At 36.7% G+C, this 14,466-nt stretch overlaps 1 protein-coding gene and 1 pseudogene across 1 annotated transcript; one reads left to right on the top strand and one right to left on the bottom strand.

The window, feature by feature from the left end:
- Positions 1-5: 5 nt before the first annotated feature.
- Positions 6-3,024, top strand: LOC110730011 (probable methyltransferase PMT21; the record flags this gene model as incomplete). The annotated part of the gene is given in 11 exon segments (XM_021909793.1): positions 6-104; positions 203-285; positions 287-349; positions 471-511; positions 514-664; positions 807-860; positions 862-938; positions 941-1,015; positions 1,157-1,835; positions 2,195-2,272; positions 2,406-3,024. Coding segments are annotated over 11 exon segments (1,620 nt in total), but the record flags the coding sequence as incomplete, so codon positions are not given.
- Positions 3,025-4,709: 1,685 nt separating this feature from the next.
- LOC110730070 lies at positions 4,710-11,344 on the bottom strand (annotated as a pseudogene).
- Positions 11,345-14,466: the final 3,122 nt, after the last annotated feature.

The following is a 14,466-nucleotide window of genomic DNA, read 5'->3' as shown; positions in this document are numbered from 1 at the left end:
AACGGACGACAAAATCAGCTGTTGCACCTCTACAGATTAAGTCTGTTTCCTTCCCTGAATGTGGCGTTGAATACCAGGATTACACTCCCTGCACTGATCCAAGGGTATACACAATACTTTGCTATTCATATCATAGATACTTTTTCCCCCTTAAGTACACTGCTCAAGTTATGTTGGTTATATGTCTTGTATCTTTATACAGAGATGGAAGAAGTATGGTTACAAACGGCTTGCTTTCTTGGAACGACATTGCCCACCAATATTTGAAAGAAAAGAGTGCTTGGTGCCCACCCGAGGGTTATAAAATGCCAATTAGATGGCCAAAGAGCAAGAATGAGTGTTGGTACAGGTGATTTTATTGTCAATAACTCCATATAGTTGTCCATGGGCCTTGTCATACTAGATTATGTGGTAATCTAAAAATAAAAACTTGCTGATTGTGTGAGATTATTCTTGTGACTTATTTGTAGAAATGTGCCATATGATTGGATCAACAAGCAGAAGTCTAATCAACATGGCTGAAGAAAGAAGGAGAAAAATTCTTCTTCCCTGGTGGAGGCACGATGTTTCCTAAGGGAGTTAGTCATTATGTAGATCTTATGGAAAACTTGCTTCCTCAATTGAAAGATGGAACTATTCGTACTGCTATTGATACTGGCTGTGGGTAAGTTTTACATCACCTGAGAATAGGATAGTTTAATTTATGTTAATGGGTTCTTCCTGAATGAAATATCGCTCTAATGGAGTGTATAACCAAACTATTGATGCTGTATTAAATATTGATATTATGAACTAATTGACTTGAAGGTGGCTAGCTGGGGAGGCGATTTACTGGATAGAGGAATTCTTACTGTTTCCCTAGCCCAAGGATAACCATGAGGCACAAGTCCAATTTGCCCTGGAACGTGGTATTCCTGCAATCCTAGGAGTTATTTCAACACACGACTTCCTTTCCCTTCCAGTTCGTTTGATATGGCTCACTGCTCAAGATGCCTTATCCCTTGGACAGAGTTTGGTATGTTCATTAGTTTATGTTTGTTTCAGCTCAGAGGTTTTTTTTGTGTGAAATTTAGGTTGAAGACTTTCACCTAAGATCTCTTATAATCTGGTTATCCTATGTTAATGCGGATGTAATTTTTTGAAATGCTGTCTCTAGGTGGACTCTACCTCATGGAAATTCACCGTATACTTCGGCCAGGAGGATTCTGGGTTCTTTCTGGACCACCTGTGAACTATGAGAACCGTTGGCGAGGGTGGAATACCACTGTTGAGGAACAAAGATCAGACTATGAAAAATTACAGGAATTGCTTACATCTATGTGCTTCAAACTGTTCAGCAAAAAGGATGATATTGCTGTGTGGCGGAAGGCTTCAGACAATAGCTGCTATGATGAGAAGCTTGCTAATCCTGATGCTTATCCTCCCAAGTGTGATGACAGCGTGGAGCCTGATTCAGCTTGGTACACTCCTCTACGCTCATGTGTGACAGTCCCAAACCCAAAGTTCAAGAAATTGAGTTTGAAATCTGTGACAAAGTGGCCACAACGTTTGGACGTTGCACCAGATCGCCTCTCTGATATTCCTGGTGGGAATGGTGGTGCCTTCAAGCATGATGAAAGCAAGTGGAAGGTCAGAGTTAAGCATTACAAGAAGTTGGTTCCGGCCTTGGGAAGTGACAAGATAAGGAATGTTATGGATATGAATACAGTGTATGGAGGTCTTGCAGCTCAACTAATTGAGGATCCTGTTTGGGTTATGAACGTAGTGTCCTCCTATGGTCCTAACACATTGCCTGTGGTTTATGATCGGGGTCTCATTGGAGTTTATCATGACTGGTAAGTGGTAACCGAATATTTCCTTTCTGGACAAGAATCTGGATTTGCACCATTCACTATTCTTTTTGTTATACATTTACTATTCTTTTGGTAGAAGATCAAAGAAAATGATTGAAATTCTTTGTGATTGTTCAAGCTTATGCATCTCCATTGACAAGCATCTATATATGTTCATTTTCATTGCCGCCCATATGCACATTACTAAATGGTGGAAGTGGCAATGATAATGAAGATGAAGAAACAAAAACTATTGTCCGATGGAGATTCATTACCTTGGTTGTTTGCATGACACACTTTCCATGTGGTAACTTCACAAATTCATTATGGGGTTCCTTACTAACGACCTTTATGTGATTCAGGTGCGAGCCATTCTCTACTTATCCAAGAACATATGATCTTCTTCACGCAGATGGCCTCTTCACTGCTGAAAGTCATAGGTAACTCCTTGTTTGTAATCCCTTATCATTGTTTTATATCATCATCTGAGTCTTGCAAATACTTTGCCCCATCACAAGCAAAAAAATGTAGTCAAGGACCTTTGTAATGTATTTTAACTATATTATTTGACAGGTGCGATATGAAGTATGTGCTCTTGGAAATGGATCGAATTCTTCGACCTAGTGGGTATGCTATCATCCGGGAAAACAACTACTTTGTGGATTCTATCAGCACTATTGCTAAGGGGATGAAGTGGGAGTGTCGCAAGGAAGAAACCGGTTACAACAGTGAGAATGAAAAGATACTAATCTGCCAGAAGAAACTCTGGTACTCTAAACAGAGTTCAAGATGACAAACTACAAGAGTCTTTGAATCAAGAAGGCCATCGAGTTTTCTGGTTGAGAATGAAATATAAGTTATACTTGATGTGATTTAGCGAAAGCTCAAGAGCACAGGTCTAGAAAGGCAAAGCATATATAGATGATTCTTTTTGCCGCACGAGAAGGAACGTGCTGTCTATCCAATTCATTATAGAAGAAATTCAAAGGTTAAAGAAACCAGAGTTTGTCATACTGAAATCAGTCGATTTTAAAGGAATATTAGAAAACAATAAGATCTTATTATTTTGTAGTTAATGTATTTTTTTTAATCAAGTTTATACATGCTCCCAACATTGTACTTAAAATAGCCAGTACCTTAAATTTTGTGCACGTGATGATATAAAAATGTGCTGAGATTTTTACATCATGAATTGTCAGCTTTTATTGCAACTCCAGTGGTTGTTTCTGAGGATAATCTTTGTAACAAATGTTTATCTCTTTTCAGTCATATAGAACTTCTTGTGTCAATAAAAAGGCTCTTTTTTGACTAGGTGGCCAGGTGGGGGTAAAAGGTGGCCAGGTAGAATAAAAAGAACTAGTGGCTAGGAGTCATTGGATCATTATTTTTTGGTTCGAATATAAAGATGGCTTTCGGGGTGTGTCAATCCACATGCTTTGGTGTTAGTTAGGTCCAGTCCACGAGTTTCGTGACATACTGTGCCGGGTCAAAGTTATCAAAAGGTTGGCCCTTTTATGGCCCAAACCCATGTGTCATCGTGGCAGTCTTACGTGCCTAAGCAACATTGCATTGATTACCATGTTTTGTCGTGCCAGGCCCGGCCATATCGTGCTTTATCGTGCTTGTCTCAAATAAAAGCGACCCAAGCCCGATCCATGGCTCACTTGCACAGTACCGGCGTACCGTGCTGTGCTTTTTTTCGTGTTGGGTTGTGCCGGGTTTCGGGCCTGCCCAACCCATTTTAAGAGATGACGGGAGCATTATTACACTGTATGATACAGTATAGAAATGAAAATCTGATTCAAGGACTAGGAGTGATTTAGTTTGACGATTTGCTCTCTGTTTCTTTTCTTTACATTTTGTTATTGACACTAAGGGTCTGATCTAATAGACTGAAATCAGCTGAACTGAACTGAACTAAACTGAAAATAAACGTATGAGAACAGACCCTAAGTTCGTTCACCTATTAAAGATACCATGTAATTTAATCTCTATAATGGGTGTGCTTGCACAACAATTCATTTTACGAAGTACTCCCTCTGTCCCTAAATTTCATTCCTGTTTTCCTCTATTATGTGAGGAATAAATGTTAGAAATAGGAATGTAATTTAATGATGGAGGAAGTATAATTTATCACCAATATCAAGAACAACTAAAGTTTTTCCCTTACAAGCTAATTAAAAGTTAGTGTTATTACATCCTATTCCTGTTAATTAATTTATATTAGTGCTCTGATTTTTGAAAAAAAACAAAAAGTAATTTATTTGTAGCATTCAAATGATAAATCATGTGAAATGAGTGAAGTTAGAATTATTCAGCAAAACAAGGTGAATAATAATTTATTTTCTTTACAGGAAGTGACAATTTTTTTTTTTTTTGTTTTGATACTAGTCAGAATTTATCTTTTCAAATATTCCCTGTCCTGGAATTTGTTTTTCTTATATTTATTCTAGGTGAAGTACAAACTAAAGGATCAATATAATTTCATTTTCAATTGTATTCATCGTGTTCTGTATTGTTAGCCTGTCCAACTATTATCCCTTGAAATTAGTACCTGAGTTTTGTCAATGGTCTAAAACATATGAACATTGTTGAAAACAGCGTCCAATATACGAAGAATCTCATCCACTGTATGCTCGTTGCTCAGGCTGTGTCCTCTACCCAAACCACTGCACGACATATTCAGTCGGTAAACCTCACACGCTGCACAAAGAGCACCACCACTATACCTGAGGTACCTCATTAAAGTATATCGAGGTAGCTGTGTTGCGCCATTAAAACCATTTTCCTATCGACAATGTTTATAAGCACAAAAATTTATACTACGTATATGAAATACTAAAACAATTTACTGATAAGATAAAGCATAGCTGGGTGTAAAAAAATGTGAAACAGTCGATTATTTGGCATTCTTAAAACAAAGAGACCAAAAAATTATTGTGCAATGCTCCCAATAAATAACCGAGCTACGAAGTTTATAAATAAAATACATGCTCAAGAAAGCAGTGCAAACAAGTGCCGAGGATTCCTGCTCTCTAAATCCACCCTCTCAAGCCTTAAATAGTAGTACAAGAAATTGCGGATAATTGTCAAAATCACAAATACAGCTGCTTCTTGTTTTCCCTTGACAATCTACATGGTCCCTCACACTAAAAGAATATCTTAATGTACACACCAACTAACCAAAGAACCCCAATTTTAGAGGACCTGAAAACGATGGGAACCTTTATTGAAGCCAGAAGACTGATAAACAGCAATGAAGAACGAATTGAAAATGCCGAATGTGACAAGGACACTGGTGTACTGAGTCATTTGTCGATTAATTTGAAGCGTCCCGACTGTAGTACTGGTCGAGGGTCTTTGCTGGGATACGGTGGAGAAGCTCACGGGGGAAGATCCTAAGGAGCGTCCATGCTAGATCAAGTGACTGGAAGATGGTACGGGTGTCATATGCTCCTTGGCCACAAACTTCCTCTCAAATTTGTCCAAAAATTCCAAGTATAGCTGAACAATTAAAAAAAAGTAATTGGTTAACTTGTGAAATTTATGTTTATAACCCGGGAACATCTGCAGTAAAAGGAAGCAAAAAATACCAAATCTTCTGAAGAAAGAGCTTCCTCTCCAACCACAGCTTTCATGGCTTGTACATCCTTACCAATGGCATAATTTGCATATAGCTGAAAACACAGAAACAGGACACATTACAAATATTACTCAAATCAAGGCTCGGAAACAAGTCAAATAAACACGAAAACATGTATGCTGGCAGACCTGGTTGGAGACATCAGAGTGATCCCTGCGAGTCATGCCTTCACCAATAGCACTCTGTACTCAAGAGTCACAGGTAAAAGTCAGCCATAGTTTAAAAAAATATGACATGAATTAACATTCTAGAAGCACTAAAATTTGATCAACTGCTCGACAGGATATACCTTCATAAGACGAGAAAGTGAGGGAGGACATTGATTGGTGGGTAAATCTGTAAGAGAAAAAAATTCAGTCAACATAATATCTAGACACTTTTCCACCAATAATTTCTCTACATTTAAAAAAATTCAGTCATGTGCATACTTCACAAAAGTACAATTGAAGACATAACACATGAAATTATGAAAACTAAAGGCTTCATATAGTTCAAGAGCCAAAATCGATACTCACCTGACGATTGTGTAGCTGCCTGTCGATATAGATTTGCCCCTCAGTAATATACCCCGTAAGATCAGGAGTTGGGTGAGTAATATCTAAATTAGAGAAGACAGCAAAAGGTGTTAGTAAAAGTAGGATTAGAAGAATAAAACAGGCATGATAGAGTCTAAAATAAATTATTACCGTCATTAGGCATAGTTAAAATTGGAATCTGAGTGATAGAGCCTGATCGCCCTTCAATACGTCCAGCACGCTCATAGATGGTGGCCAGATCAGTGTACATATAACCTGGATAACCACGTCTTCCAGGCACTTCTTCACGGGCAGCAGATACCTGAAGAATAAATTAAATCAAAAATCAAGATGCTGGAGCACAACAATGCCCTCGATACTGCAGTTCAAGAAACACGAGTTCATAAGATAGTTTTTAGCTAAGGGGCAATGCAAGCTCACCCCAGAAACTGCAGCATATTTACATCTAAAAGAGTTTTCCATATTTCATTTCCAGATCCTAGACTAAACTCAAAATAAAAGCAACTTAGAACAAAGAGCACCCAGAGTAGATGCTTCCCTACACTGCTATAAGTAGTCGACATGAATGAGAATTGACCGCTTAAGACTACTTGAGAGGTTTCTATAGACCTTAATTAACAAGAAAAAATGTACAGAAATGACATAGCATAACATGTATTGCTGATGTGTTACAGCTGATCGTATAAATATCTTAGCTGTAAACTATCAGAACCACGAGTATATATTCAAAAAAGCCAATACACGATAAGAAACCAAAAAAGTTTTTGCAAAGATTGACTGCATTATTCCGAACAAGGTTAACATTCATGAAATATTATGTTCAATTAGATGGCTAAAATACAGTATAAGTTGAATTAATCTACTAAATATGCTCAACCATTAGCATTAGGCATTTGAGAGCATATAGTTCCCTGGGCAATATGAAGCTTCATTATAAAAATTAACCATGTTGTAAGAAAAATAGTTTCTTTTCAGTCCAGGAAAGAGACAGAATCTCCATGAACCAAAGTCTGAACAACTTCAAATACAGAACAGAGCAACAATTATTCAGCAGAAGTGCTGAGAATTAAAAAATAATAATAAAAAGCCACAACAATAAGACTATTATTTAGACTTGATGATAGCAAAACTTACAAGCAACTCTTTCTGTGGATTATTAATTCAGTTAATATTAGACCTTGTATTGAACCTTGAAAGCCTCAACAATAGCAGACTGAATAGAATTCATCAAAATCATTTTCTCAAGCTAAATGCCTTTTTAATTTCAATTTTATAATAGATAAAACACTACCATTAAGCTTTTAACCCACTAGCTGCCACCTCACAGCCTCAGGCACACTATCAGCTAGGTGTGATCATTAAATAGTATGAGTTGGGCAAATTGAAGATCATAAAATAGTATGAGTTGGAAAAACTGAAGATCATTGCACTTATTAAATCTTTGCCTAAAAAAGCTATATATTATAGCCAAACTCCTAAACTCTTCGGCTGTCCAAAGCTCTCATCACGATTAAATCCTCATCAAATTTGCATCTTACAGTAAATCGTCAATTATGATGACAAAATTTTACCTCACGAAGTGCATCTGCGTAAGAACTCATATCAGTCAGGATAACAAGCACATGCTTTCCACATTCATATGCCAGGTATTCTGCAGTTGTGAGGGCAATACGAGGAGTAATGATACGCTCAATAGTAGGGTCATTGGCCTGAGAAGAAATTTGAAAAGAATCAGAAACTGACTCAACATAGAGCAGAAGCCACAACCAGAGAGAAATTAACACTAAGCAACAGCCATAGAGAAGGAAATACCAGATTTAAAAAGAGAGTAACTCTCTCCATAGATCCATTCTCCTCAAAATCACGCTTAAAGAATTGAGCAGTTTCCATGTTAACTCCCATAGCTGCAAATACAATGGCAAAGTTGTCCTCTTCACCACCACCCTGCATAGTGTACAGGCAAATCCTCATATAAGTATGCAAGACAAGTTTGAGATTAAAGAAAACAAAAAGAAATATTACTACTTTTATAGATATTATTAATTGTGAAAGAAAAATAACACCCCCCCTTCCCCCGCCCCAATCTTTCCCCCAAACAGGCTGGAAAGACGGAGGAAAAGATAACAAAAGCACATGAATATATTGATTAAATTAAAATTTTAAAAAAATAAAAAAAATAAAAAAAAAAACAACACTTGCACCACCAAAATAAGCCCCAGATTAGGAATGAGGGAATCATATACAAATGAAAAAAAATAGCATTTAAAATATGGTTCAGTTGTTAAATTGAGAAAAGCAAGTAGATCTTTTGCAGGCCAGTAATGTGCTCATACCTCCAAAAGGTTGTCAGACTTCTCTAACCGCTTCACCAGACCAGCCTGGCGACAAATCTGTGCAGCAATTTCATTGTGAGGAAGACCAGCAGCAGAAAAAAGAGGGATCTTTTGTCCTCTAGCAATAGAGTTCATGACATCAATAGTGGAAATGCCAGTCTGAATCATTTCTTCTGGATAAGTTCTTTCACTGGGGTTGATTGAACTCCCTGGGAACAAGACAAGAAGGAAGGTTTCCAACTTCATCAGAAAAAAATTGCAACTACGAATAAGTTCAACTAACAACGTAACAAGTCTCAAAGCTACATACCAGAGATATCCAAGTAGGCCTCAGGGAGAATAGGAGGGCCATTGTCGATGGGTTTACCAGATCCATTAAAAATACGCCCAAGCATATCCTGGGAGACAGGAGTTTTCAAAACCTGCCCACGATGAAAAGATGGTAAGTGTGCAATCGATTGAGCTTTAACCAAGCAGTCAAAGACTGCTAAATGGTTTGTATCAGAAGACCCACAAAGTTAAAAGAAAATCCATTTAAGAAGCTTCCTATAGGTACAAGCAGTAATTGTAATGAATCCCAAATAAGATAAGAAAAAGAGACATACAGCAACAAAAATCAGGAAGAGGAGGGGGGGGGGGTAAAGAGTAAAGGAATATGCAAGAAACAAAATATAATCACTTGGGGCCAATGTCTCATGAAAATCCTTTAGGTACTAGCAGATATTTCATTCTGAAGATTTTTTTTGAGAGAGAAGCACTTTAGCATCACATAACTTCCCTTAAATATTGAGCCATTGAACTGGAGCTTCCCGAGCATTATATTTTAATTAGCAGAATTTAAGACCACCAATACCCAAATCATTAGAACACTAAGTTCAAACAAAGCAAGAAAAAAGAAGAGCATAGAGACACAGCAAAAAGATGAGTTATGTTTAAAAACTACATAGTCATCAACCATATTTATATAACTAGCAATTAATAAATAACACACATTGAAGATATAGATAAAACTTGAAAACACTGAGAATCCACTCTTCATAAAATACAAAGAATCTAATCTAACAATATTCATGCAATCAACCATTAAGTGCTATAGCTTGTGTTGCTAGTCTTGTAACTGAAAATCACAGATAGTCTGAGTCTCCTTACCTCACCAGTGAACTGCACGGTAGTATATTTGTTGTCAATTCCAGATGTTCCTTCAAACACCTGTCAGAAATATAAATCAGACTGCCTGAGTAAATTTCCTTTCATAAGACAAAAACTGCTCAAAATTCTCCCATTTGTAGAAGCATTGACTAATAGTACTAGGATTAGTGACAGCAGGTCAGAAAAAACTAGTGTCACAAAATGTAAAAGATAAACAAACAGTTCAAAATCCAAACTTTAAGTACCTGAACTACAGCCTTCTCACCATCAACTTCCAAAACTTGACCTCTGCGAGTTGATCCGTCTCCCAAACGAATATTCACGATTTCTTGAAATTTAGGTCCCTGTCGCAAATAGGCATACAATTCATTAAAATTGTAAATTTAGCAGTAAACTAAGTAAAATTTATCCAGATAGATATAAATTGGGACAAAAAAAAACAAAAAAAAAAAAAAAAGACACCAGACTTACCTTAACCTTCTCCAGAATAACTAGTGGCCCTGCCACTCCTGAGACTGTTCTGTACTCTGCAGAAATTAAAAATGTAACTTAGTAATTCGATAACAGAATTGGCTATCAACATCACACAGTTCATTCTCTCCCTTTTCCACAAATCACACACAACATAATACTAAGTAATAAATAGATCATGCCATGATCATACAACCCCCCGTACAGGTCATAACCAACATGATTAACTACTCCTTATACTCTCCAAAGCCTCATAATCATGGATACGACACTGCCCCAAGACATTCCATATTCAATAACAGCACAATAAACTACTGATACTAGCCTCATCAGATCATCAGGCCCCTCAATGTGCAAGTTCGAATGAGGGTCATCCAAGTACCACAAATTGATTGATTCACAGAGAGCAAGCCGAACATTGACCGGCAATTGAGATTTCAATCATATACCTCACTACTCAAAGTCAACTATCTAATTTTCTACTATATGATCAACTTTTGCCTGCCATCCCCAAAAAGGTAAATGATTTAACTTTTTCGAATACAACATCATTCCTATCAATGAACGTCCAACACCACGCCCCGAGGGCAACTACATCAAACTAAAGCGGCTCGTTTCTAAACCATTAAACCATAGATTGTTATCACCTACTTCAAAGGCAGGCCATTCTACAATAGATCAAGTAAATGTGAAACAACAAATCTATCTTCTCCAACACCTTGAAACATTTTCTTACATTAATACAAAACGATCTTCCTATAACAGATGCTAAAATTTAAATCAAAATCAAAAAATTGATCAATGTGAACTCCTCCAAAGCAATCAATCAATCAATTCAGTTGACATTCAACAAATAAATGAATCACAATGCAAATGAAGAACACTTACCCATTCCAACCTCCAGGTTTCCATCCTCAACATCCAGAGCACCCATTATCGATCAAAAACTGAACAAAAATCAAACAAAATCCGTAAATACAACTGAAACTCAAACAAACACATTAAAAATCACAAAAAATTAGGGCAAAATTAAAATCAGTAGGAATTCAAATCAGGACCAATCGAAAATCGATCAATCAACCAAGCAACCGATGAAAATTCTAGAAATTGAATCAATCAATAAATTAGAAGAATCAATCAAAAATTAAACTCAAATTCGAAATTATTGTGAAATTTCAGTGATTCATAAGAAAAATAATTAGGGTATAGATCTGCGAAAGGAGGATTACCTGCGATCGCGAAGATGTGATGAGGAGAAGAGGATAGCGAAGATGAAGAGGAGAGAGAAAGAAGAGAGAGAGACACGAGAAAAGGTAAAAGATTTTAAGATCTGACAACACTCTTCAAATTATAATGTTGGCCCCAAAAAAAAATCAATCATTTAATCAGTAATTATTATTTTTTTTTAAAGGAGTAATTTTATTTATGGTCCAAAATAAATATAATATGGTTGTGTTAATATTGATCAGGTAAAAACTAACAATAAAGAAAAACGAGATCTACTGTTAATGAGATCATCTTTTTATAAACTATATATTGTCTTATATATATGCTGCCTTTTTTTTTATTATTATTCAACAAATAAACGAGTTAATCATAATCATAATCAATCAATTGTTTTATACTTCGTATATAATCCTCCCTCCCCTTCTTTTCCTTCCTCTAATGTTATTCAAACACACTCTGTAAGTGATAAATGAAATGGAAATTCTTAACAAGGAGTCAAGATGTATCTTACTTTATCACGAGATTCATGATATGTTTAGTTAAACATATATTGCTTATACACTTATTTACAAGATTATAAATTATGAACAGTTCTTTACATAAACTTGCTTTTACTCGTGTTTTCTACTATGAAAATATGTGTCAGTAATTAGGGAAGTTTACGCTAAACAAAATGCTGGATTGAAGGTACTTTACTTCTTGCATTAAATAGGAGGTTTATATGCTTTAATTAAGGTGGTTCAAGATGTACTTGTTACGAAAATCATATCGTTTATAGATCAAGTACTCTGTAACTATTTGTTTATATACTGCTTTGAATATGCATATAGAACATGATCATGTCATGTGGATAAGATTGAAAATGGTGTGTATTGAGATGGGTTTTCGCCATTATAGCAACAACCATTAATCAATGTTGTTTGAAGGAAGTAACTTGTAAAGTTCTAATTTACTATCTTTGTTTAATTTTGAAAGATTATTTTATTAGGAAAAAAAAACAATAAAAATTATTAAAGTTATTGTAGTTGTGAATTTAACCTAAATAACCATTTAATTTTAATAGTCGTTTAATGATGTCTTGCTACCTATCAAATATTTGATTCACCTAGTGCCATCTTCATATGGTGTACGACTAGAGCTGTCAATTCGGGTAAATGGGTCGGGTTTGAGTCGGGTTAGTGTGGGTCGGGTCATCTCGGATCGGGTCAGTACGGGTTAATGTCGGGACCTATGCGGGTCAGGTTCGGGTTGGGTCATGCTTGAGTCGGGTCACGTCGGGTCATACATCTTATCGGGTTTGGGTCGGGTTTAGGTCGGGTCAATAAAAGGTCGGGTTACATTCGTGTCGGGTGAAAAACAGGTCGGGTTACATTCGGATTTTTACGGGTTTAAACGAGGTAGGGTCCTGTTCGGGTTCGAGTCGGGTTCGGTTCAAGTCAATTATTTGCGGGTTATAATCAGGTCGGGTCATTATCGGGTTCGAGTCAAGTCAATAATTTGCGGGTTATAATCACGTCAGGTCATTTCCTAGTCGGATTATTCTCGGGTTCGAGTCAGGTTCGGTTCAAGTCAATAATTTTTTTTTAATTTTTTTTTAAAGCTCCAAATCAAATTGCATAATTTAAAACATTTTAAAAAATATTAAAATAAACAAGTGAATACTAAAATTTGAAAAAAAGGATCAATAAAAGGATTATAAGTTTTTTTTTTTTTGGTGTACAGAGAGCCACAAGGGCGGGGGGTGAGAATCGATCCCAGGTCTTCCTGGAACCGGGAGAGAAGCTCTAACCACTATAAGTAGTTATATGGAAGTTTATTTTGAAGATAAATTTAGAAAAAAAAAAATCATTTGGCTGATTTAATTAGACAAAATCACTATCATCGATTCACCTCACTGACCTCATATAGCCTCAAATACGTTTGAATTCGAGTTAGTAATAGGTCGAGTTTAAATTCGAGTTAGTAATAAGTCGAGTTTAAATTCGGGTCGGGGCAATAACAAATCGGGTTGAATTTGGGTCGAATCAATAACAAGTCGGGTTGATTTCGGGTCGGGTTTGTAACAGGTCGGGTTAGGAACGGGTCGGGTTGACCTCGGGTCGGGTTAGTAACAGGTCGGGTTGAATTCGGGTTTTGACGGGTTAAATCGGGTTTGGGTCATTCTCGAGTTCGAGTCGGGTTCTGTTCAGGTCAATAATTTACGGGTCACATTCGGGTCAGGTCCTCTCTAGGTCGGGTTATGGTCGGGTTCGGGTCTCAAATACTCGGGTCTTGGGTTTGTTTCAGGTCGGGTTCGGGTCACCATTTTTTTCGGGTTCAGACGGGTTAGGGTCGGGTAAGGGTCGATATTTCGGGTCGGGTCAGTTTTTGACAGCTCTATGTACGATTGTACGGCGAGTAGAGCCGTCTTTCACATAATTAAGCCACGCATGACAGTAAGCATTGCTGAGCATAGTTAACCAAAAACCATCTATTAGATGAGTCTTTGGAGGAAGTATAAATGGAGTGTTGTGAGACAAATGTAAATGTCTCACAACCATTAAAATAACATAAAAGTAAAAAAGAAGAGAGAGAAAGGAGTAGAGAGATAGGAAGAGTGAAAAAAGTGGTGTGGGCCCCACTAAAAATTTTCATAAATGATTTCACGTTCAAAAAGGATAAAAAAAATTGGGACCACAACTACTGAGAATATATTTTGTACCACTGGGGGTTTTTATAAGTACCACTAAAACCGCATTGAGTACCACTGAGAGTGTATTTTGTACCACTGAGCTCTAATTGTATTATTTGACAGTCTAATTAGACATTTGAACCTTTTTTTAAATACCACTAAAATTATATTTTGTACCACTGAGAGTGTATTTTGTACCATTGAATCTAAAAGGGCAAAATTTAAATCCTGCATAAAATGACCAATTTACCCCTGCAAGACACTCCTACATCTCTCTCAACCCTCCGTTTATATAACCTCGAGACTTTGAGACCACTACTTATTTGACTCATTATCCATGTGTCAGTCAATTAAATTACTATGTGGTCCTTGGAGTCTTTTGTTATTATCAAAGACGAAGCTTCAGTGTCCCTTCGGATCTTGGCCCAAATAGTAACAGTACAAAAACCAAACCCGGCCCGTCACATTGCTGCCCCTTTTTTTTTAACCTTCTTGGGCTCAATAAAACAAGATTGCTTACCATTAGAGAGACAATTATACTTTGGATCTTGATTTTAAAAATTGACCAAAAGAAGTTACTTCATCCGTTTCTTTTTAGTTGACA

This window comes from Chenopodium quinoa, unplaced genomic scaffold (genome assembly GCF_001683475.1).
Source record: "Chenopodium quinoa cultivar QQ74 unplaced genomic scaffold, ASM168347v1, whole genome shotgun sequence".
Taxonomy (NCBI): domain Eukaryota; kingdom Viridiplantae; phylum Streptophyta; class Magnoliopsida; order Caryophyllales; family Amaranthaceae; genus Chenopodium; species Chenopodium quinoa.
Note: the sequence above shows the minus strand (reverse complement) of the source record. Positions and strands in the feature narration are given on the sequence as shown.